The 24,868-nt window shown below is 51.1% G+C and overlaps 1 protein-coding gene across 1 annotated transcript in view; it reads right to left on the bottom strand.

Annotated features, from left to right (window-relative positions):
- SH3RF3 (SH3 domain containing ring finger 3) overlaps positions 1-24,868 on the bottom strand; it is a 371,656-nt gene that overhangs the window by 63,185 nt on the left and 283,603 nt on the right. Inside the window, exons 5-7 of the mRNA XM_024242724.3 lie at positions 21,862-21,965; positions 8,851-9,021; positions 4,399-4,652 (exon numbers count right to left, since the gene is read on the bottom strand). Coding sequence (XP_024098492.1) covers positions 4,399-4,652; positions 8,851-9,021; positions 21,862-21,965 — 529 coding nt within the window. The remainder of the gene's footprint in view (positions 1-4,398; positions 4,653-8,850; positions 9,022-21,861; positions 21,966-24,868) is intronic.

Genomic DNA, 24,868 nt, shown 5'->3' with positions numbered 1-24,868 from the left:
AAATCATTTTTCTGTCCTACCTCTCTCCTCTATGTTGGAGACTCCAATTACATATATATTAGGCCACTTAAAGTTGTCCCATTGCTCACTGATTCCGCTCATTTTTCAAAATTGTCTTTTATCTCTGTGTTTCACTTTCCACGGCTTCTATTACTGTATCTTCAAGTTTACAAATATTTTTTCTTCAGCAATGTTTAAACTGCCATTAATTCCATCTAGTATATTCTTGATCTCACACACTATAGTTTTTATTTCTAGAAGTGTGATTTGGGTCTCTTATGTCTCTACTTAACTTTCTGAGTATGTGAAAGGCAACTGTAATATCATTTTTAAATGTCTTTGCAACATCTATGTCAATTTGGGGTCAGTTTTGATTGATTGACTGATCCCTTCATTATAAGTCATATTTTCCAGCTCCTTTGCATGCCTCATAATTTTTTATTGGACATCAGACATTGTGATTTTTATGTTGTTGAGAGCTGGAATTGTTTTTTTTTGGTATTCCTATAAATATTCTTAAGCTTTGTTCTGGGACAAAGTTAAATTAATCAGAAATAGTTTGACTCTTGAGTGTTATTTTTGAGCTCTGTTGGGTGAAATTGGAACAGTGCTCAGTCTGACCACTACAGAGGCAAGGTCCTGTGTAGATTACTCAATGCCTGGTGATTTCTGCAATTTTTCCAGTCTGGCTGGTGGGAACAGGCACTATTTCCAGCTGGTGTGTATTCTGGGCACTGTTAGCACTAATCCTTTCTTTCTTTGATTCTTTTCCTGGCTTTGGGTATGTTTCTCATGTTCATATGCAGATGAGTTGTCGGCTGAAGATCTCAGGGCGTGCTCTGCAGCCTTTCTGTGCTGCTCTCTCCTCTCTGGTCACTGCCCTGGAAACTCAAGCCCTCTCTGTCACACAAACTCTGACCTCCACATCCTCACTGCAGAGAGTCTGTGGGGCTCCTCCACCTGGTTACCTGCCTCCCTTTGCCACTGCCTGCAACTTCTCTCATGAATCAGTCCTTGGTTGTCTGGTGTCTTGAAAACTGTTGTTTTATATATTTGGCTTTTTAAATTTGTTTCATGTGGGAGAGTAATTCCTGTCCTCATCACTTCAGATTGGCCATAAGCAGAAGTCTAGCTCTATCTTTTAAATACAAAAATATGACTATGTCTATTATTCAACACCCTTTAATGTGCCCCACTGCCCTTAGGATAAACATCTAAATTCCTTACATGGTCTAGAAGAAACTCCATGCTCTGCTCTGCTTAGCTTTTCAGCTTCACTGCGGGTCTTTCTTTGCTCCCGCATCCTATCCGTATTCCAGAGTCCATGGGCCCCTGGCCTCGGCCGCCCAAGAGCTCCCCATGCTTCCCCGTCCTGACTGCTTCCCACACTCTCCTACTGTTGCATGCTGAGCTCTACCCACCTTTCAGATTTAAAGGACAGTGTGCCTCTGCAGGGAACTGTCATCTACACACTGGACTTCTCCTTCTTCCATAGCTTTGCTTCAGTCATGTCACAACTAAATAAAGTTCCCCAAAACGAGAGTTATGCTCTTCCTCATTGCCAGACCATTGTTCATGCTGGTTCCTCTGCTCAGAACCTCCTTTCTGTTTTGTCTGCTCAGACACTTCCTATTTGTCCTTTAAGATTCAAGGCATTATCACCTCCTCTTGAAAACTTTCCATATGCCCTACTCCCAATCCCCCTCCTATTTTCCTCCCCAGTCGGAATGAATTCCCTCCTCCACACTCTCTTAATACCTAAGCAGGCCTCCTTTGCAGCACTTTACCAAACCCACCACAGAACTTTGTTTTCTAGTCATTCTCTCTAACCGGGGTGGAAATGGGGCTTGTCTGGTTCTCCTCTGTTTCCAGACCCCTGCAGGGTGCCTTGCCTGTATCTAGCTCCTTCTCGGTGCTTTTTTGCTGATGAATTCATGGCTATGCTGGGCTCTTACTCCTGCTAAGCACAGACAGGAGTGTGCAAGGAACACTGGCACTTTACAGGGGGTGCTCTGCCCTTGGGAAAGGAGTTACATTAATCAAGTAGAACAAATCATATTGGATGCTATGGCCAATGCAATTAAGCCTTTGTCAAACTGCCTGACTTTGGCTCAAGATGAGAACATTGATGAAATGCCTCCCACCCACCGGGGTTGGGGTCTGCTGAAATGGGCAATTACTGCAGGGAACAATCCATTACTTGGACGGTCAACAGTGTTTTTTCTCTCTCTAAATGCAGAATGAAGTGGAAAATGCCGCAGGAACTCAGTGGCATTTAATTTACTGATATGGCTCAGTAGGAGTCATTCTTTAACCTGGCTGTGACAGCAATAGTGTGGGGACAAGTGCTGGGCTGGGATGCACTGGGGAGCCGTTTAACAATCCCGTGCCTCACTCTCCCCGTGTGTAACATTAAACTGATGGAAGAGAATGCCCGTGGCGCCCTCGTGGTTACTATGGTGATGGAGGACTGAGACACAATGTTGCACTGCCCCACAGCCTTGCCAATTTCTTTTGATACTGCTTGTTATTCCACAGAGGGAGAAGTGACTGGCAGGGCTCCATTTCTTCTTTGAATTGGGAACGTTTCTAGCAAGGCTTGGTGTGGAAAGACCATTATACTGGCTATTCTGGGCAGACAACCCAGGGCCACTGCACTGGGATGCTGACTCACCGTGATGAGTAGGGCCACTCACCCTTTCTAGTGCGGGTGCATGTGGAAACATTTGTACAGCACGCTGGGCTGATTGGATGAGATGTTTATAACCAGAAGGGACCTGGCCTGGGACTTTTGCTCCCCTGGTCCTGCCTGGGTGCTCCAGGGGCCAAACAGATCAGCATATTGGCTGCCTCTGACCATTCAGGGAGCACGACTTCAGATCACCAGATCACTTGCCAACTGCAATGACTGTATCCCAGCTAGAGGCTACCAAAAAACACAGATCCACGTAAACCATGCTGAAGGATGGCTGATCAGAAGGTCATGGGTTGCAGTGTGGGCTTGGGCACCAGGTAATATTGCTGCAGATTCTTTCCCAGGGCCCTGGAGCCAGGGTTGCGAAAACCAAGAATCATTCTTAGCTAATTTAAGTAAAAAAGATACTAGTAGAGACTTACAGAATCTGAGATGGAAGAGTAGGTCTTGAAGGCTCTGACACCAGGGTAGTCCTCAGACCACCCATGAAGCTTTCCTAGTGCTAAATTACCCACTGCTTGATAGGTACACCACCAGCACAAGGCTGGACACTGGGCACCTGAAGTTCACCTGCAGCCACTGATGGTGCCAGACACTGGGCATCCAAAGTTCACCCTATACCCGCTGATGGTGCCAGACATCAGGCACTCAAAGTCCACCTGCACCCAGTGACGACGCTGGGCACTGGATACCTGAAGTCTACCCTGCACCCACTTGGGTGGGCAAGTGGATGACAGACATTTACCCCCCACCCCTTGTCCCATCAGCTAAGATAAGGAAGGAAATATGGCCTCTGCTGACCTAAGTGTTGTCTCCTCTTTTCATACTTGAGAAGCTGCTTTCTGGACACTTCTAATGGGTCATCGTGTTCGTTGGTCTAAGAAATAGTACATTTTATTGCTTCCATGAATTTACATTCTTTTTGCCCTTTAAGCCCCACTTTGAGAAAAACAGATGATTTCTGAGAGGACAGGGTTGGGGTGGAAAGAGAGATTCTGTGTGATCTCCTCTTGTCCTGGGGGTACTTGGCATCATGCCAGCATCACTGGCTCCACCGTGGTGGAAGATGCTGTGGCATGGGCTCCCAGATCATCCTGCGAATCCAGCATCAGCAGTTCTTATTAGCTCAACACTAAGCCACCAACCAAGATGTGCTTACCTTCTTTATGCCTTTAAGGCCCACCCCATAATTTCTTTTCATCTCACATCCTGGGGCCAAACCAGTTTTCCTTAAGTTTCTCCAGCTGCCATGAAGGCAAAGGATCAACAGCTGTCATTCCTCCTGCCTCAGAGCACTTCAGAAAGGGAAGAGTCCGGGCCCGAGTCTCACCCCAGCCCTGTCTTGTGAGATGCCGCCTAGCTGGGAAGCCCTGCAGGGCCCGGCAGATGGAAGACCCATGTGGCCGGCCCACAGTCATTCATGGGGGAGGCATTCGAAAGTGCCAGTGTTAATCTTATTAGTCTATGAGGCCCTCTTGCCACAATGAAATGTGTAAATATTTGTAAATTTACTTCAGCTGCCAGGATGGGTAACATGATAAGGCAAGTGAACTTCCTGCAGATCAGATGTTCACGAGCACAACAAGCACATACCACCAGCCGCACATGCACTGCTGGGGCCTTGGGCCAAGATGTGTCTCACAAGCATGTCCCAGGAAGCCTCCTTGTTGATGCCCTGCAGGGTGAGGCCCCTGTGAACGTACCTGTTGAAATGGTGCTCCGGGCTTGGCTGGCCGCTGGCTGGGCTGAGTGCCGTAGACAGCTGCCTGTTGGGGGCGAGGCTGTGGGGTGCTGGGCGTGGGCCTGGGGAGTGGTGATGGGCAGGGCGGGCCTGGAGGCAGTGGCCAGGCTGCTCAGACTCCCACTGCCTGGGTGCATGGTTGTGGTTATCCCTTTGGCCAGTGGAGACCCTCCAACCACATTATTCCGGGGCGGCCCTGCCCCTCCTGCAGGCACCCTGTGGAGAGAAAGCAGAAGGAATTCTGATGAGAGGCTCAGAGGCAATCGCGCCAGGTGGGCCTCTGGCAGAGCCTCGCTCTGACCTGCTGGCTCTAAGAGATGAAGGCCAACTGATACGGGGACGAAGTCCTAAAACAATGCCCGTCACTGGGCAGAAGGGCCCCCTTTACAAAACCTTCATGGGGTGCTAACTGTCAGTGTGAAATATTTAAGAGATAGCAAAGCCACCCTGAGAAACAGAGGAATGAGCCGAATCAAATCTTTTATACCACAGCTACTGCCTTAATTTGTTCTTACAAACAGCTGTGTGTCTCCAGATACATCCAGAAAGAACAGATGACTGAGTCATGTCCTGCGAGGCCTTGACACATCCCGCACGTTGGGGAAAGGATGGAAAGGATGCGGGCCCCTCTGGCACAACTGCCACCTCGCACCTGCTGGCTGCTGGGAAAGGGCACACACAGCACGATGTCCTTCTGAGAATGTCTGGGAGCTTGCAGTTCTATACCAGAAATAGATGCCCTTTCATTCCGAAGTTTCCAGATGACATCAGCTCACACAAGAGGAACACTCTGGAAATGGGGCTTTTCACGCTTTCCCTCTGTGTATTTGCAATTAACCCATGTCCTGGAGGCAGCGATGTGAAATATGGCAGAGTTAGGGGTTTGGAAGCTTCTGTGGATTCAGTTTCAGGGGAATTAAATGTCTTCCATTTGTCCAAGGGCTGGGTAAATTCCTGTTTCTGTCCCTTCAGGATCTTATTTCAAGACACACCAAGAAGCCACAGGTGGGAGAACAGGCTGCCTGCCCACCTGTCTCCTGCGCCTGGTCCAGCCATCTCCCTGTGGCTGGTATCACTGGGCATGACCTCTAGCAGGGAAGCTCCTGGCAACACAGAGTGAGGGTTTCTGCACAGCAGCTGAGAGGAGAGGGGCCTCTTGGAAAAGGACTCACCTGCTAGTGGACCCTGGGTGGTGTCCTCCTTCCCCAGCCCTCAGAGCTGTGCTGAACTTCACCCAGCAATCAAGCTTGTTAGCAGGTCAGCCAAAACCATGAATTTAAAAATCCCATTTGCTATCTGTTGAGCTCACTTTTCCCTGAGGAAATCATTTTTGAAAACTAAATAAAGTGGGCTCACAAATGATGAGTCACTAATTTGCAAGGTGATATTGACAAATCTGAACACAACAGATACAGACACACATCTGCCTCTCATGACAGCAGAAAATCCTCTCCCTCTGCTCTCACGGCAGGATGGCGGAGATACCCTTGGCTAGTCCTACTTCCTTAGTGCGTGCCCTCATGGGAAGAGCCACACACCTGCTCCCGCACCAGGTTTTTAAATGGACTCAGAATGCTCAGCTCTCAGCACTATCCTCCCAGCCCCGAGAGCCCACCAGCACTTCAGGGCCTCCTAGCACGATGGGGGCAAACACAGCTGGTGGATCCAGGTCTATGCGAGAAGGAGTAGGCCTTCGCTCACCCTCCAATCACTGCCAGATAAGGCATCGCCTTCTGCTGGGTGGCTTTGGCAATTGTCCTGAACCCAGTAGGGATCGAGAAAGTATAAGTCCTGGGGGCACAGCTTTGGAGGGGGACAGGTGTCTTCCACTTCTGGGGATAAAGACCAAGGCCAGATTTCCTGTTTTGTGCTGAGCTATAGATTGGAGTGAGGGACCCATGGCCTCCAACATACTGACCTGGGGGCAGCCGACCCAGGTGCAGTTCCTTCTCTAAGGAACCAGAGAGGACACTCAATGACCTCCCAACACTGCAGTTACTGGGGCTAGATTTGGAGTGGCTTTTGCTTAATGTTTATTCCTGGCTCTGCCATTCTTTAGAAAACACAGACGATGAGGGCTTGAGGGGAGTAAGCAACCATGAGGTGCACAGCAGAGGTGGAGGGAGGGGATCGGGCCACCCTAAGAGCTCATGTCAGGAGCTGGAGGATCTTCCCATAACAAACTCCCTGGCAGCAGGAGAAGACAGTTCTTGAGGAGACATTTTGATCAGAGCAACTAGATTTCTTTTATTGATTCGATCTGCATTTATTGAGCACCTTGTATATGAATATGGTATGCAAGAAGCCAGGTTAACAAGGCTGGAGATGGCTACTATGACCCAGGGGCTGGCCTGTGAGGGGAGATCCTGAATGCCTATAGAACTTGCCAGTGGGCTGCTTGGGATGACACGGTGGGCAGAGCTGTCCATCCCGACTGCAGCACAGGCAAGGATGAGGGCCTCCAGGCAAGGCTTCATATAGCAAGTAGACTTAGGACCCAGCTCTTGAAGGATATTCAGGGATTTAATTCAGAAGCAGGAAAAGGGTGGAAGGCATTCCAGTATTGTGGGGGTGGGGGCCGCCTAAGACAGCTCCCCATGGTGACACTGATTGACACACGTCAGGAGTTGCTTGGCCAGGCGGTGTCCCAATGCTACGCAAGGAAGCTGGATTTCAACTGCAGGCTTTACATCTCTGAAGGTCTATGGAAGTTCTCAGGTAAAGATAAAGGAAGAATCAGAGGAGAGAAACTGGAAACTGGGAAGCCGATGGCCTCCCTCAGAAGCTGCTGCTCTAACCTGCTGTGTGGAGGAAGAACCTGCCTCCTCATATAAGAGTAGGGCGTGTGACAGAGTGATGTCCCCCAGCAGGGCGAGCGAGCCCAGAGATGTGGACACCCGCCATCTCAGGCTGCGCCTTCCTGGAGGGCGCCAGCTGGTCAGGGAGTCCCCTAACCTAGAGGGGTGACCTGTGCTTTCCTGGAAGAGCCATCTGATGACACGACAGGTGAGCCCAACTCCAGGCCAGGGGCCTCAAGCACAGGCCGGTTGCAGGCTGAGAGAGCCAATCCGTTACTACTGGAGTGGGAAATCCAGACCAGAGACCTTCTTCGGGGCTGTGCATGCTGGACAAGTCACCCCACACCACTGAAGAAGCCACAGGAGGCCGTGGGCAGCTCACCCTCCAAGCAGCCACCCCTCTGACCAGGTGGCTGGGTTTGAGGGGGTGCATTTCCTGAAGCCCCTCTGCAGTTTGCTTCTCAAGCTTTTCCCTGCTGAGCATCACCTGAGCGAAGGATCTCTAACTGCCCCTTCAGCCTTGCGCCTGCAGACCTTTCAGGCTTTGGGCAACTCCATCATCCCGTAGGCCCCTTCTGGGCACCTCGAGAGAGGCCCTGGCTGAAGATCGCCTTGAAAACTAGAGCTGCTTAAATCAACACCACATGTGTCCCACTCTGCAAGCAGCAATCAGCCCAGCAATCAATGCAGGGTCTAAGGGTTATTTGTTTCCACTGTAGCCTTGTTCCAAATACAGGAGAAACCCAAGGCCACGTCTTTTGCTTCTGTGTGTGTCCTGCAGTGTCAACACAGGGCCATGCCCACAAGGGGCTTCTGTGAGTGAGGCTGACTGATATCACCAAGCTGTGGACCCTCATCTCAGTGAAAAATTCCCTTGTCTCTTCAGTGCCTCTAAAATTACATATTCTATTTTATAAAAGTAGTAGAACAAAGAACTTATTAAACACTGACAACACAAAGAAAAAAAATATATTACCACAATGCGACCACTCAACAATTGTTAACCTTTGGGAAGATATCATTTTTCCTTTGCATATATGTATATAGTGTTTTGCATATCACACATCTATATGTGAGGACACACACTGCACACACATGCACACATACTGCATACACACATGCTGTACCTACATTATGCACACGCGCACACACCTTGTGCTTACGGTATGCATATGCACATGCACAGGCACGCACACTGCACATACACTGCCCACATGCACAAATACCATGCACACAAGCACACAGAAGCATGCACACACTGCACACGCATACACACTGAACACACCGTATATATGTGCACACACTGTCCTCACACAAACACACATTCACACTTGAGACCTCATTCTGGTGACTTTCCTGTCCCTGCTCCTCCTGATCCCATTCTTCTCCCCTTGGTGGCCAATGTCTGCTGAGGACAGCCAAGGAGTTGAGTGCAAACCCAGCTCAGAAGGTGAAATGCGGGCCTGGGGATGCCAGTGGGGGCTGAACCCTGGGCACTGGTGGCCTTGCTGCCTTCTGGGCCCAGCTCACAGAGTAGCCTCCAGCAGTAACAACAGTGGTAGGGCATGCAGGCCCTTGCCCTCTCCTTGCCTAGGCTGCCACCACCATGCCCTCACCTGGAAACGGGTGTCACGTAGTTTCCAGGGAACACCCCAGAGACCCCGGTCCTCAGGGACGCCCCCTTGAACCAGCCATCCTGACACTTCTCGAGGACCCGGTACATCTCTCCCTTGTGCAGCTCCAGCTCATCACTCTTCTGGGGCTTGTAGGCGTAGAGTGCCAGGTACCTGTGGGCAAAGCATGGGGCCAGTGTCAGTGGGAGCCCTCCTGGGAAACAGGGGACTGGCCGGCATTCCTGGGAGGAGGTTGTCTTTGGAGGAACCCCACCTAAAAAGACCCACTAATGTCTATGGGGGCTCTGCAGTTTACAGAGGCCCCACACACCCTCCCCGGCTCACTCCTCATAACAAACCCACAAGGTAGGGGAGGGAGGGAGCCTGCAGGGGAGGGGTGTGCCTGTCACCCACAGCCTTAGGAGGATTCCACCTGCCCAACTGACAGATAGGAAGGCAGCTCAGTAAGGCACAGTGACCCCAAAGCCCTCGAGGACTCTCTGAACTGCATCCCAGGGCCAGCTCTTTGGATTTCCAGTGCTTTCCTCTTCTTAAGTCTGATGCTCTGAGCAAGAGAAACCTTAGGGAAAACTGAGGGTGAGCTAAGCTAGTCTTGGGCTGGGTTTTCCTCACTTAATATAACCTGGCCTGGTTTTCCTGCCTGGCTTATCCAATCAACCAGAGCTGGAAGAGACCTCAGAGGCCCTTTTTAAGGGAAAGGTGGTTAAGTTAGAAAATTGTGGTTGCACACCTCCTTGCAGTAATTGTGCCATGGTTAATTATTTGACCTTTTTTTTTGAGACAGCATCTCACCCTGTCACCCAGGCTGGAGTGCAGTGGTACAAGCATAGCTCACTGCAGCCTCAACCGCCTGGGCTCAAGTGATCCTCCCACCTCAGCCTCCTAAGTAGCTGGGACCACAGGTGTGCACCACCATGCTGGCTAAGTTTTTTATTTTTTGTAAAGATGGGGTCCCGCTATGTTGCCCAGACTGGTCTTGAGCTCCTAGTCTCAAGCAATCCTTCCATTTCAGCCTCCCAAAGTGCTGGGATTACACCAGCCTTAATTTTAAGTCTTATTTGCAAATAAGGAAAGAGCAAATTTAGTGGTGAAAATCCTAGCTTAGGGTTTAGATGCTGTGCCTCTAACTCAGCCCATGGGCCAAGCTACTCTCATAAAATACTTAACTATACCTATATCTTTTCCTTGTAAGGATTGGATAATACTTAAAAAAGTGCTCTGCTACTTTTGGGATTTGGGAAAGGTTGGTTTTGAACAGATGGAGAGAACCAATCAGATTATTTTATTTGCTCACAAGATTCAGCCACAGAAGCTGGTGGAGGCCTCAGTTCAATAAGAGACCAAAGATGAATGTTAATGAAGAGTGATCTGGTGGATCTCACACCAGTGCAGGCTGCTGGGTGGGGATGTTGACCCTATCCAGCAGCTTGTGTACACAGTGCATCTCTGGGGATGTGAGGGAAGCTCACAGACCCCACCATTGCACCCTCCTGATGCTGGAGGAACCTCACTTAGAAGTGAAAACAGAAACAGAAAGCAGCTCACGAGGGCTCAAGCAGGAAAAAAGAACCAGTGTGGAATATTCTGGAATAGCATGAGAACCTTGTAGAGATTAAAAGTTTCTTGGCCTTAATATGAAATCTGCCCCCCTTTTCGAACATCCTAATCCTACATAGCAAGGCCCTCTGCCCTCATTCAATGACCTTGGCTATTTCCTTTGTTGATAGGTGTCCCTCATGCCCTCCCCCTAGGGACATCCTGTGGGCTCCAACTGTGGCTGGCATCTTTGTTTCTTTCCCTGTTTGAAATGGTGAACACTGACAGTGAAGTTAGGACCAACTCTGGGCTTCAGGAGGATACACAAAATCATCAGGAGAGGACCCCCCCACCCCCCCACGTTCACAGTGTCAACGCTATGTCTAGGTGACAAATGGAGAGAAACCAGGGTGTGATTCTGTTCTGATCACCATAGAGGAAATACTACTAAGGGAAAAGTCCAGTGAAAATGAAAACAACTGCAGCCAATGTGTACCTGTGTACTGTGCAGGGAAGCTGGAGGGGAGGAGAGGAGAACGGGGAGAGGTGGAGAAGGAAAGGGGATGAGAGAGATGGAGGGAGGAGGAGGGAGGAGGAAGAGATGGGGAGAGGATGGAAGAGGACAAGGAGAGGATAGAGGAGGAAAGAGAAGGGGAGAGGAGAGGAGGGTGGCTTCCACACAGCCTGGGCTGAGGCAAAGGAAGGCAGAAGAGGAGAGGAAGAGTGCAGAGAGGGCTTGGATCCGTGGAAGGCTTGTGAATCAGTAACAATGATGCACAAATTGATGTGCCTGCTCTCAAAGAAATATAATTGAGTGTAAATCCTGCTTAAGTTAGCCTCATCTGTTGCTTTATGGTGTCAGAACAGTTTGCTTCAGTGGCCACACGCAGAATGCAGAGCCGGGTTGGCTCCTGGCCAGGGGCGGGTGGTATGCAACTCAGGCCGCACCAACAGCTCCTTTTAGTTGGTTCTGGGGTCCGGGGCTGCCTTTGCTCTGGAGTGGGGGGCTCATCAGCTGCCAAGGCAGGCTCAGAGCACACCCAAGCTGCTGACCACAGCTCACGGACTCCTCTCCCTCCTGCTCCTGGGCTGGCAGGCAAGGTGCAGAGCTAGGGGCTCAGTGGCCTGCGTGGGGTGGGCTGTGCTCCATGGAGGCTTTGTTCAGTGGATTGGCTGTAGCTACACCCCCTGACTAGGGCTGGGCCACTTCTCCCTCCAGACTACTGCAGGCTCCCTGCACAGCGTGGAGCTCGGTGGCCCGGGAGCATGGAACCTCTAGCAGGGCTACCCCTGCTGGGGTGGCCCTGTGCAACGTGCTTCCTCCCCAGGGCTGCCTGTGGCCTTCTTGCACAGGTTTCACGGCTGCGGACACAAAAGCTCGAGGGGATGGAGCTTCTGTCCATGGTCACGCATGTTCAGGGGTAGGGCCAGGGCTGGGCTGCTGGAGCTGTCAGCACGGCCTGGGGCACAGCTGGGGCAGGGCTTGGGCAAGATGAGAGCTGCAGTCGCACAGAGGTGTGGCCCGGGGAGGCTGGGGTCCTGAATGGGGTATGTTGGCCCCCTCACTCCAAGCACAGGCCCGGTGTGGCCAACGCGTAGGGAGATGCTGCCCTGATGTGCACCAGGGCACTAGTGCACTTGGCCTCTTCATCTTATTTTAAGTTCGTTCTGTTGATTAGTAATCCTTCACTCTGATCTCTATTTTAAGTTCGGCCTCAAGGTGTAGGTTGCTGGGGGAACCGGAATGTAAATAAGCCTGGCTTCGCTTTGAAAAATCTCTTCTCTGCCTACTTTTTTTCCTCTGGGTGCCTCGTAGGGGACACCAAAAGCCGATGGATGTGCTGGGTCTGTTTTCTGGCATGTGGCTCGTGTTGGGTGGGCCCTGGCCCAGGTGGGGGTCACCTGCATCTGCTGTCCTCTCTGAGGTACTCAAGAGGAGGCCTTGGAGGGACCACACTGAAGAGCAATTTGTGCCGGGACCGGCCCTTCCCAACCTGCCTCCCTCCCACCTCTCAGGGTCTCTGCCGCTGCCCCCTGCAGCCACAGTGGCATCACCTGTTACCCTGTTTCCCACCAACGTCTGTGAGTTGAGTCCTGTCAGGACTGCCAGTTCAGAGTCTCCTGGCTGAGCTGGACGGCGTCCCCTGTACTCAGTGGCGAGCCAGTCTTCATAGACACATGCACCTGGGCCTGGCACGGCAGGGAGAACCGGGCAGCACCTGCTGGTAGCAGGGCTCACATCCTCCTGGCTCCTGAGCCCAACTCTCACCTTCCATTTGCTTCAAAACACTTTGACAGCTCAACACAGGCCCTGCAGAGTGCTCAGGGCATCTCCGTAACACTCGAGACCAGCCAAGGCCACCCTGCATGCTCAGACATCACTTCTGCAGATTCTCACAGGCTGGTACTTCAAATACTTAATTAAGGCAATCATGGGATTTTAGGATCAGAGAGCCTTCCTCACCACCACCTGGTGGCATTGGCTTTCATGCCAATGAGAAAAAGCGCCTCTTGAGGGTAGGTTGCTGAGGACAAGTACAGCCTCCTCCAGGCAGAAGTGGCCGCTGCAGGTGTGCAGTCAGGCATGGGGCCAGGGGCTCACCACACCCGGGACGGTGAACAGACAGGCTAGGCTGGTGGCTGCGCCGACTCGGCTGACCCAGCTGGGCATGGCATGTGTCTGCTTTCACGTGCAGCCTGTTGAAACTAACAGCACAGCCTTCGCTTACCCATACTACTTCCTTATTTCTATAGCAAGATCTTCACTTGCTGCTAATTGTCTGCAGATTTCTCTTCCGCTCTAATCAGAGCAAACCAAAGTATTTTAGTGCCTTCGCTAATTTCATCCCTTTTCTCCTCTAGATGGTGGCTTGCTCATGCTTCTTCTAAAATAAGTAAACGATTCCTAGTTCTCCTACCAGAAGTCCCACTTCTGCTCTTCTCCCAGGGCCACGGTGACTGGAGTTAGGGAGGCGTGTGTTTCCTCCTCACCTCTTCCATCCAGGTGCAGCACCCACTCTGCAGGGAAGACCCACAGCAGGAGTGCTGTCAGGGGCTGCACTGGAGGCCAGGGGGGCTGGGGAGGTCTGGGTAAGTCCTGTGGAAGGGCTGAAGCAGGCTCAGGAGCTCAGAGGCGACCAGGAGCTGCAGGCAGGGCGAGGAAGAGTGCAGATGCTCAGGGGAGCATGCGCGAGCACCTGGGGAGCTGCAGGTATGGCCTCGGGATGGCCAGCCCCGGGCCTTCGCCTCTTCCCTGAGGGCTGACATCATGGTCTGGCTCAGCCCAGCCAGCAGAAACTGCTCGGTTCTCCCTGGCGCCTTCTGATTTCCTGGGATCCCACGGGCAGTTGCGCGGGTTGAGATGGGGTTCTCCCAGGTAGAACCGAGTGTCACAGAGCTCACGGAAGGAAGAAGTTGGGGTGGCATGGCTGTGAGGCCAGCTTAGGAGCTGGTGTCTTTCCCAACTGAGCACCTTTGACACTTGTGTGTGGGGCTAGTGTGCAGGGACTCCCAAAGTGTGAACCTGGGCCAGTGGTACTGGCCTCACCTGGAACTTGTTAAAGATGCAGATTCTGGGGCCTCACTTGGAGCTCCTGGTGTAAGGTCCAGCAATCTGTTTCGACAGCCCTCCAGTTACAGGCATACCTGTGGGATACTTGTGGGTTTGGTTCCAGACTGCCCCAATAGAGCAAATATTGCAATAAAGTGTCACCCAAATTTTTGGTTTACCAACATACGTAAAAGTTATGTTTATACTATACAGTAGCCTATTAAGTATGCGACAGCATTATGTCTAAAACATGTAAATACCTTAATTAAGAAGTATTTTATTTGTCCGGGCACAGTGACTCATGCCTGTAATCCCAACACTTTGGTAGCCTGAGGCAGGCAGATCACCTGAGGTCAGGAGTTTGAGACCAGCTGGGACAAAATGGTGAAACCCCGTCTCTATTAAAAAGACGAAAATTAGCCCAGTGTGGTGGCAGGCACCTGCAATCCCAGCTACTAGGGAGGCTAGGGCCGGAGAATCGCTTGAACCCAGGAGGTGGAGGTTCCAGTGAGCTGAGATCATGCCACTGCACTCCAGCCTAGGTGACAGAGCAAGACTCGTCTCAAAAAATATATATATATATATATTTTATTGCCCCCAAATGTTAATGATTATCTGAGCCTTCAGGGAGTTATAATTTATTTGCTGGTAGAAGGTCTTGTCTTGATGTGAATAGTTGCTGACTACTCAGGGTGGTGGTGGCTGAAGGTGGGGGTGGCTGTGGCAACTTCTTAAAATAAGACAGCAATGAGGTTTGCTACATTGACTCTTCCTTTCATGATAGATTTCCCTATAGTATTTGATGCTGTTTGACAGCATTTTACCCACAGCAGAATTTCTTTCAAAATTGCAGTCAATCCTCTTAAACCCTGCTACTGCTTTATCAACTGTTTATGTGCTATTCTAAACTGTTTGTTGTCATTTCAATGATGTTCCCACCATCTTCACCAGGAGGAGATTTTATCTCAAGAAACTACTTTCTTGCCCATCTACAAGGAGCAACTCCTCATCTGTTCAAGTTTTCTCATAAGATTGCAGCAATTCAGTCACATCTTCAGGTTCAATTTCTAATTCTAGTTCTCTTGCTCTTTCTACCACATCTGCGGTGACTTGCTCCACTGAAGTCTTGAACCTACCACTCAGAGTCATCCATGAGGACTGGAAGAACCTTCTTCAAAACTCCTGTTAATGTTGATGTTTTGACCTCCTCCCATGAATCTCAAATGTTCATAACGGCCCTAGAATGGTGAATCCTTTCCAAAAGGTTTTCAACTTACTTTGCCCAGATCCATGAGAGGAATCACCATCTATGGCAGCTATAACCTATGAAATGTACTTCTTGGCCAGGTGCAGTGGCTCACGATTGTAATCCCAGCGCTTTGGGAGGCCAAGGCGGGCGGATCACTTGAGGTCAGGAGTTAGACACCAGCCTGGCCAACATGGCGAAAACCTGTCTCTACTAAAAAAAAATACAAAAATTAGCTGGGCTTGGTGGCACACTCCTGTAATCCCAGCTACTCAGAAGGCTGAGGCAGGAGAATGGCTTGAACCCAGGAGGCGGAGGTTGCAGTGAGCCGAGATCATGCCACTGCACTGCAGCCTGGACGACAGAGTGAAACTCCATCTCAAAAAAAAAAAAAAAAAAAAAAAGAAAGAAAGAAAAAAAAAAAAGAAATGTACTTTTTAAATAAGAACACTTGACAATCTAAACTATTCCTTGATCCATGAGCTGAAGAATGGATGCTGTGTCAGCAGCATGAAAACAACATTCATCTCCTTGTACATCTCCATCAGAGCTCTTGGATAACCAAGTACACTGTCAATGAGCAGTAATATTTTAAAAGGAATCTTTTTTTTTCTGAGCAGTAGGTCTTGACAATGGACTTAAAATATTCAGGAAACCATGCTGTAAACACATGTGCTATCATGCAGGCTTGGTTGTCCCATTCACAAGCACAGGCAGAGTAGATTTAGCATAATTCTTAAGAGCCCTAGGGTTCTTGGAATGATAAATGAACACTGGCTTCACTTAAAGTCACCAGCTGCATTAGCCCCTAACAAGAGAGTCGGCCTGTCCTTTAAAGCTTTGAAGCCAGGCCTTGATGTCTTCTCTCTAGCTATGAAAGTCCTAGATGGCATCATTGTCCAATATAGGGCTGTTTTGTCTACACTGAAAATCTGTTGTTTAGTGTCGCCACCTTCATCAGTGATTTTAGCTAGATCTTCTAGATAACTTGCTTCAGCTTTTCCATCAGCACTTGCTGCTTTACCTTGTACTTTTATGTTACAGAGATGGCTTCTTTCTTTAAACCTCACAAACCAACCTCTGCTAACTTCAAACTCTTCTCCTTTAGCTTCCTCACCTCTCTCAGCATTCATGGAGTTGAAGAGAGTTAGGGCCTTGCTCTGGATTAGGCTTTGGCTTAAGGGAATGTTGCAGTTGGTTTGATCTTCTATCCAGGTCACTCAAACATTCTCCATATCAGCAATTAGGCTGTTTCACTTTCTTATAATTCGTGTGTTCCCTGGAGTAGCACTTTTAATTTCCTTCAATAACTTTTCTTTTCATTGACAACTTAGATAACTGTTTGGCACAAGTTTCAGCCTATCTCAGCTTTTGACATGAGATAAGCTTTTCCTCGCCAAGCTTAATCATTTCTAACTTTTGACTTAAAGTGAGAGATGTTTGACTCTAGCTTTCACTTGACCACTCAGAGGTCACTTACGATTACTAAATGGCCTGATTTCAATATTGTTGTGTCTCAGGGAAAAGGTAGGCCTGGGGAGAGAAAGAGAGATGGGGGAACGGTGGGCCCGTGGAGCCGTCAGAACATACACATCACTTATCAAGTAAGTTCGCTGTCTTATGTGGGCACGGTCCATGGTGCCCAAAACAATTCCATAACAGTAACACCAAAAATCACTGATCACTTCACCATAAAGATATAATGAAAAAGTTTGAAATATTATGAGAATTACCGAAATGTGACACAGAGACTCGAAGTGAGCACATGCTGTTGGAAAAATTGCACCACTAGACTTGGTGGATGCTGGGTTGCCCCGAAGCTTCAATTTGTAAAAAAATGCAGTATCTGTGAGGCACAACAAAGTGAAGTGCAATGAAATGAGGTCTGCCTGTGTTTCTGCTGCATTCTGAGGCTGAAGCCCCACCACTGGACAGGGTCCAGGGATGCCCAGCCTGGGTCCCCTCTGAAGGGCGATGAGTGGCTGATCACTCACTGTGGTGGCTGCGCTCGGAATCTCCCTCAGGGTGCAGCATCACCCATGACTGCCCCTTCAAAGGGCAGCCGGAAGCCAGCGCTGGCTCACTTCCAATGGGGAAACTCCACAGGGCTGTCTCGGCTCCAGAGCCCCGAGGATCAGCGATGCTGCCCTTCAGCCACAGCTCAGGTGTGTCCTGAGAGCACTCCCCACAAACCTCCCCATCTCAGGGTCTGCCTCCAGGAAACCCAACCTAGACAATGCTGGTACCGCTGGGGATGTGCTGCTACCACCAGGGCCTGCATCTCCTTCCCTCCACCGCAACCGGCCCTGCAGCGGCCCCAGACGTCTCCGACCTTTGCTCGCCAGGCTCTATGTCGTCCAGAGACTCTCTCAATAAAATTCTCTGCTCTTCCTACTTGCATCTCCTCCATTTCCCCACCTGCTTGGGGTCCCAGCTGTGCCCTCTCTCTAGAGGTGCAGGCGGCAGGGGTGGGGATGAAGAGTACTCACCCCTCCACTGGTTCTCAGGCTCACTCTCATATTCTTGGTCGCATCTGTCTGTAATATCCTGAGGATGGTGCCGCCAGTGCCTGGAAGGGCTGACCATGGGGCCAGGCTGACCACGAGGCTGGGCACTGTCAAAGGAGGCTGGACGGCTGGCCTCTGAGACACCTCTTGGGGGCAGTACCCGGTGATTTTGCTGATCCAGGCCTTCGTTCCAAGCCTGGCAGGGACTTATTTTACCGAGTCTTATTGTCTTGAACTCACGCTGATCCAGTCCATTGCAGGCTGAGTGCAGCACCAGCCTGTTCTGTGAATTTGGAATGGAAGGTGCCCCTGTCTTGTGTTGGCATGGTTTGGTCAGCAGTCCTTTTCCTGTGTCCTAGAATGTGGGGACTGTTGTTACTGAGGATGGTTTGGTGGCCTTTTGACCACACGCACAAATGGCAGTGGGGTCATGAGGAGGTCACTCCTGATCACAGCAAGGTCTGAGAGGTCATCCCTGCCATGACAGAGAGCACGTCTCACATGACCAATGTCAACCACCAGATCCAGGGACCCTGGTCTGCACCTCAGCAGGGGAGGATGAAAACCACTGGCCACCATTCCCCTGGGCTTCCCTTTCCCTGTTGCAGGCCAACCCCCTCCTCTCCCTAAGTCTTTCTCTGTGCTCCTGGATAGGACTCCCAGGTCCCTAAGGTGCCATCTGGGTGGTCATGCACCTCACAGGGTACCTAGTTTTCCCTGCAGGTAATGAACTGCACCCATCGACTGTAGAAGTTTCCTTCTCTGATGGCAAGCCGACATGCAGTCCCAGACCAAGGCTCTGTGCCAAGAGTTGCGCTGCTCTCGGATTGCAGGTACACGGACCGAGTCAGACCCAGGCGTGTCTGTCTGATGCCTGTTTCGTCCTCCTCCTCCACCTCCTCCACTGCTGTAGGTGATGACGGGACATCTCGGATGGCTCCTGCAGGGTAGCCCTATGCTCTCTCCCTGCCTCCTCTGGTCCTTCACATCAGGCAGTGGCTCTAAGATGCCCATGAAGAAGTGGAGGTGAGAATCCACCCTTCCAAATCAGGGGCAACCTACTCACAGCATTTCATCAACCTTGAGACCCTCTGGGTGGACTGGCTGTGCCCAGGAGCATGGCCTCTAGGAGCAGACAATCATATGTCTGCTTCCCCAAATCACAGAGGTCTGCCAGAGGAATGGTGGACAAGCCTCAGCCCAACACAGCAGGGGGTGGAAAGGGGGTGCAGGAATGAGAGATGTCTCTGTAGACTCACAATCGCCTCCATGCACTGGGTGAGCAAACTGAGACCCTTCTTGTGTTTCCGGACAACTGAGCCCTTAGGGAATCCATGCCATGGAAGCCTTTCACATGCTGGAAGAAGGGGCAAGAACAACATCCAGCCATTGACACACTGACCATACGGGATCAGGCCACTTAATCTCAAGGGCTCATGTTTCAGTGCACACGACGTGGCCTGGAGAGGTCAAAGCTATGCAATCATGAAGATCAGGAACGAGGTCTCCTGAAGTCATGCCATGGCTGACTTTCACACCAGCCCCATCTGGGCCCTGGCTGGAGTCCCCAAGCCATCATTCTCTGCAGACCCGCAATGGGCAGCAGTGCACTGTTGTTTGCTGTGGTTGTTTTTGCAACGACAGCACATCTCATGTTCAATTTCAGACTTCTGAACGTGACTTACAGATGCTATTTTGGGAAGAATGGTTAGATCAGACCCCCACCCCAGTACTTGCCACTGGTAGGGTATGTGTGGGAATACTAGCTTCTTAGAGTTAAAGAGGATAGGTGAGCAGTTGGGCTAATCCCCTTCCTCATAAACTGATGAGGTCAGTCTGATCTTTTCCTCTCTGGGGATAAAATAAAGGATGTCATGTTTTCAGAATGCATCATGCATACTGCTGTAATGTATGTAATGTTACCTGGCATATGACTGCTATCAGTATAACAGCCATGAACACACATGGAACGGACCATCACCAGTCACAGGTCATGCTGACCATGATCCAGCTCCTGCATGGAGGGCCACTGTGTCACCTGCAGACACATTCCTACCTAAATCCTTGTCATCCTTAGAAGGATGTTGTTCGACACATAAGTTTCCCTTCCCTCTTACCCAAATCTCAAGCTGAGTGGAAAGTGCCCTCCCCTGGGGGAGAAGCCCAGATGGAGAAGCTGGAGGGCTGGAGGTCACAGCAACCCTGTCCCCCAGGGCAGGAGAACTGGGTGAAGAAGAGGTCCCTCCACACCTGCACCAAATTTAGAAGCCATCCAGGACATGGAGGTTTGTCCATGGTTGAGGCCTCCAGAATATTCACAACTCTTGAGGGGTGACATGCCTGGAACTGTTACATTTTGGGTCTCCAGGACACAGCAGCCTTCTTGGGTGGCTAAGCCTTGAGCTCGCCTCAAGCTGGGGAGCCCTCCGCACCCAGGAAGGGTAGGCCTTTGCTCTCATAGAACAACTGGCAGCTACTGAGAGCCTGTGTACAGGCATTCAGCTGGTCATGGGGACTCCAAAACAAACACATCTGGGCTTTGCCCTTGAAGCGCTCATGGCCTCAGCAACCTGACCTGCATCCTGCCTCTCATTTGGGAAACTCCATCAGGGCTATCCCCCTGTGGGTGCAGGTTTCTTTCCTCAGATAGCATCCTGCATCCAATTCTTCAAGAGGAGCAGACCCATCACCCCCCCACATTTCCATGTGCCTCCTTGGCACCAGCTTTGCCTGAAGCTGCCAGAACTGAGCTAGGAGCATGGCAGGAGATGGAGGTAGTATCTTTTGTCCAGTGCTGGTGAAAACTTGAATATCAGTCTCAAGGCATCTGGAAGTAGCCTGCTCAGGAAGCTAGGTAAAAAATAGGTACACTTCAAATTCCTTTCATTACATTGGTTAATTATAGTAGGAGGATATTGGGAGCTTTCCTGCCCACCGCTTAAGAACGGCTGGTGTTTCCACTGGGCTTAGAGGTGGGTGAGCGTGTGCCAGCAGCTGAGCTACTTCTAGACCTTTTGAAGCTCGGCAAGTTGCTCTTCAAAATACTTTTTTGCTTGAAATACATCCTGTTCGGCCGGGTGCAGTGGCTCATGCCTGTAATCCCAGCATTTTGGGAGGCCAAGGCGGGCGGATCACGAGATCAGGAGATCGAGACCATCCTGGCTAACATGGTGAAACCCCATCTCTACAAAAAATACAAACATTTAGCCAGGCGTGGTGGCTGGCGCCTGTAGTCCCAGCTACTTGGGAGGCTGAGGCAGGAGAACTGCGTGAACCTGGGGGGCGAAGCTTGCAGTGAGCCAGGATCGCGCCATTGCACTCCAGCCTGGGAGACAGAGCAAGACTCCATCTCAAAAAAAAAAAAAAAAACAACAAAACTTCCTGTTCTGTAACAACACAGGTTCTGAGTGTCCCTCTGACGTCTGACCCCCACTGCATTGACAGAACTTTCTGTATTTGTCATATTGTTTGCCAAGTTCATAGACTTCACCCTAACACAGTCATTCAAGTGACTGAGCTCTGCCAAACACAAGAGCAAAAGGGAGTCTAATTCTTCAGAGCATGATTTAAATGGGGAATTTTAAAATTGCACTTATCTGTTAAGAGCTGTAATTTAACTGGGCAGATTTTCTAAACAAGATAAACATTTCACTTCCTAGCACTGATTCATCTGGTTATATTTGGGGATGAGATGCAGCTGGCATGCGCTGGTGAGGCCCTGGGACGGGGGCTGAAACACAGAACCACTTCCAAACAGTTGGTGACTAGTGGCTGCCCAAGCTCCTAGACTACCCGCTGCTCTGAGCACCTGCTTCCCTCCCACCTCTCCCCCCAATATCGGACCTTCCATGCTATGGAGAGCTTGCTCCACACTATGGCTAGCTCCTCTCTTGTTGACTGGGAACTGCATTGTGAATACTCTGAATATCCTCCCTGCTTAGAAGAAATGTCCTAGAAACAACGACATCAGAAGGAACTGCTAGACTTTTGTCTTCCACACTCTCCCTTCAGCGGTGTTATTAGATGCACATAACTATACTGGCCAACTAGTAACACATGGGAAAACCCTGCGGAAACCACACGTGGACAGGCCAGCCCAGGCAGGAGGGAGGGCTGCAGGCACAGGACCCCGACAGACACAAAGGGCAGCTCACACGTTGAGGGGCAGCTGGACCTTGGGAGGCGTGCCCTGCTCTCCAGACACCGAGGCAGCCCGTGGGACAGCCGTGGGGATAGATCCCGCCGAGGAGGAGACATCCTGGAAACAGACAAGAGGGGACAGGAGTGAGGAGACAGAGACTCCATCCAAGGGAAAGAGAAAAGCAAAATGAGGCTGCATCCACAGGTGCCTGTGCTTCACCAGCTGCCTGGCTGTTTGGCCTCCAAAGCGCCGTGCCTGCCTGGACTGTCAAAATGGTTCTCTAACCATGGGAGGGAGCCTGGCAGCCCAGGACCCCTGCCCTGAGGTGATTTTCAAGAGCCCCTTCCCAGCAGCTCAGGGAGCCTTCTACGGCCTGCGTCTAGGCTGGTCAGCATCACACTGTAGTCAGGCCGTGTTCCAGACCTGGCTTTATTCTTAGACCTTGAATTAATTATTATTGTGTTTGTTTAAGAAAACCCACACGAAATCTTTCATGCTATGAAACAGAGCTTATTTAAAAAGAGCGTCCCCAGGAACTGGAGATTAATCCCTAAAGAAAATTGGTCCCATGACAGCAGACAGAGCAGCAGGCCAAGAGGACCAGGAGTCACAGGGTGCCCCCCTCCCCCCAAGACCCCAAAGTGCTCCAAGCTTCAAGGGTTTTTTAAGCAAGGAGATGACCCGAGGAACGGTCAGCATCAGGGGTGCGCTGAGCTCTCCGGGGGCAGTGGGGGCGCCGAGGGAGGAATCTGGGTGGCACCATGGTCTTGCCAAGGGAATTCCTACACGGAGAATCCTTAGCCCCAGCCCATGCAGGGCAGCGCTGCCCCCAGGTCCCCCTACGACCCAGCTTGCTCGCCCTGCCCTGGCCTTCCCTAGGACAGTGTCCTGTCTTCCTGTTCAGAGGCATTCAATGGCAGAGGGGTCTGACCTGTGTCCCTCTCAAAGATCTGTCCGAGTCCCAGCCCTGGCACCAGTGCTTGTGGTCTTATCTGGAATAGGGGTCTTTGCAGATATGAGGTAAGGATCCTGAGAATAGATCATCATTGATTAGAGTGGGCACCAAATCCAATGACAAGTATCCTTACAAGACAGAAGGAGGACCGGGATGTGGAGGGGAAGGAAGCCCATGCGAGGATGGAGCAGAGACGGGAGTGATGCGTCCACAAGCTGCGGGGTACTGAGGATGCCGGCAGCCACCAAACCCAGGAGGGAGCCCCGGAACAGACTCCTCTCAGCCTCAGGAGGAACCAAACCTGCCCACACCTTGACTTGGGGCTTCCGACCTCTAGAGCTGTAAGAGAACAATTTTCTGTTGCTTTTAGCCACCTAGTTTGTGGTACTGCTCTGGAAGCCTCAGGACACTCCATTAGAGGGGCTGTCGGGGAGCCTGGAGGAGGAAGGGGTCCACCTCCATTCAAGGCAGGGAGGCTGGAGGAGGGAGGGGTCCACCTCCCTTCAAGGAGGGTGCCAGGGGTCTCCTCCCTTCCTCTAGGATCCCGTGTACGCCTGACGAGGGACAGAATAAGGGTCCCAGCAGAAACTGGAGCAGAGGACGGGGCCAGGCTGCAGGTACCTTGGCCAAAGGCAGGTTTGGTGGTGTGCAGGGGCTGCCTGGCTCTGAATGGGGAAAGTGCCTGTGTCCCCAGTGTGTCCTCAGGTGAGCGAAAGGCGCTAGAAGCAGAGACCACACAGATGGGAGGGAGAGCCACCTGGAAGTTGCCCCAGGTAGGCGGCCAGCCCTGCCCCCAGACTGGCCTCACACCACCTTCTTAGCTTAGGAGCAAGAAGCTTAGCTTTCTCATCACTCACTGACCGGTTCTGGCCTTGCTTAGCTGATAACCTCTGCATGCCACCGGCCACCTAACTGCCCCTCCCTGAGTGGTTACAGCCTTCCCCGGCCAGTGATCATAGCAGAGCCTGAAACCATGCTACATGGGCAGCGTCTACAAAGTCAGAAACGATTTCTTCCGCCTGTTTAAACCCAGTGCGCCTGGCAGAATGAGCCGGTACAACTGAGAGACTCCCTTCGTGTCCCTAGGGTAACTCCAAGTCTCAAATGACTTCCATTGCAATGCAGACACTGTGAGAAAAACCTTTGATTTTCAAAGGATCCTGAGAGAGCCAGGTGTCCAGGAGGGCAGCCCCTCACGGACCTCATCCCTCAGCCACATGCAGAAGCAGGAAAGGCTGAGCGCCGTGTGGGAACAGGGCTGGAAGGGGGCATTCCTTCCCACGGATGGATTCCAGGGTCTTCTGTCTGCCCGGGACATCTGCCCTCTCCATGAAGGGAGACAGGGAAGAGGAGGTGTCCCCAACAATGCCAGGATCACTTTCCTTCTAGAGAACTCCCCAGAGCCGGTCTGGATCATGAGTCACCATCCACGGAGGTGTAGGTGGGGGCTGGAGGGCAAGTATGAGGGCAGAGACACCCCAAGGGAGGGAGAAGGAGAAGCTGCCACCTCACTCTCCACCACGCCCTCCCAGCCCCAGGCATCTGCACAGAGGATGCTTTCTCCACTGTCCACAGGTTTCCTTGTGGCCACTGAAGAAATGTGTGGGCAGGATCTTAGGGTCATTCACTCACCCATTCAAATAGTTACCAAGCAATTCCAACACAGGGACAACAGGATCGACACACTGACACTCGATGACCTGGCAGTCGGAACTGGCCCTGGGCCCCCATGGGGAACACCATGGCCTGTGACTATGTGGGGCTTGCAATCCAGGTGGCCAAGCACTGGACATAAAATTCTTTTTTTTTTTTTTTTTTTTTTTTGAGATGAAGTCTCACTCTGTCGCCCAGGCTGGAATGCAGTGGTGCTATCTCGGCTCACTGCAACCACTGCTTCTGGGCTCAGGCGATTCTCCCGACTTAGCCTCCTGAGTAGCTGGGATTACAGGTGCACACTACCACCCCCGGCTAATATTTTGTTCGTTGTTGTTGTTGTTTTGAGACAGAGTCTTGCTCTGTCACCCAGGCTAGAGTACAGTGGCACGATATTCAGTGCAGTGGCTCA

Source organism: Pongo abelii, chromosome 12, assembly GCF_028885655.2.
Source record: "Pongo abelii isolate AG06213 chromosome 12, NHGRI_mPonAbe1-v2.0_pri, whole genome shotgun sequence".
NCBI lineage: Eukaryota > Metazoa > Chordata > Mammalia > Primates > Hominidae > Pongo > Pongo abelii.
This window is presented reverse-complemented; position numbering and strand designations above follow the sequence as displayed.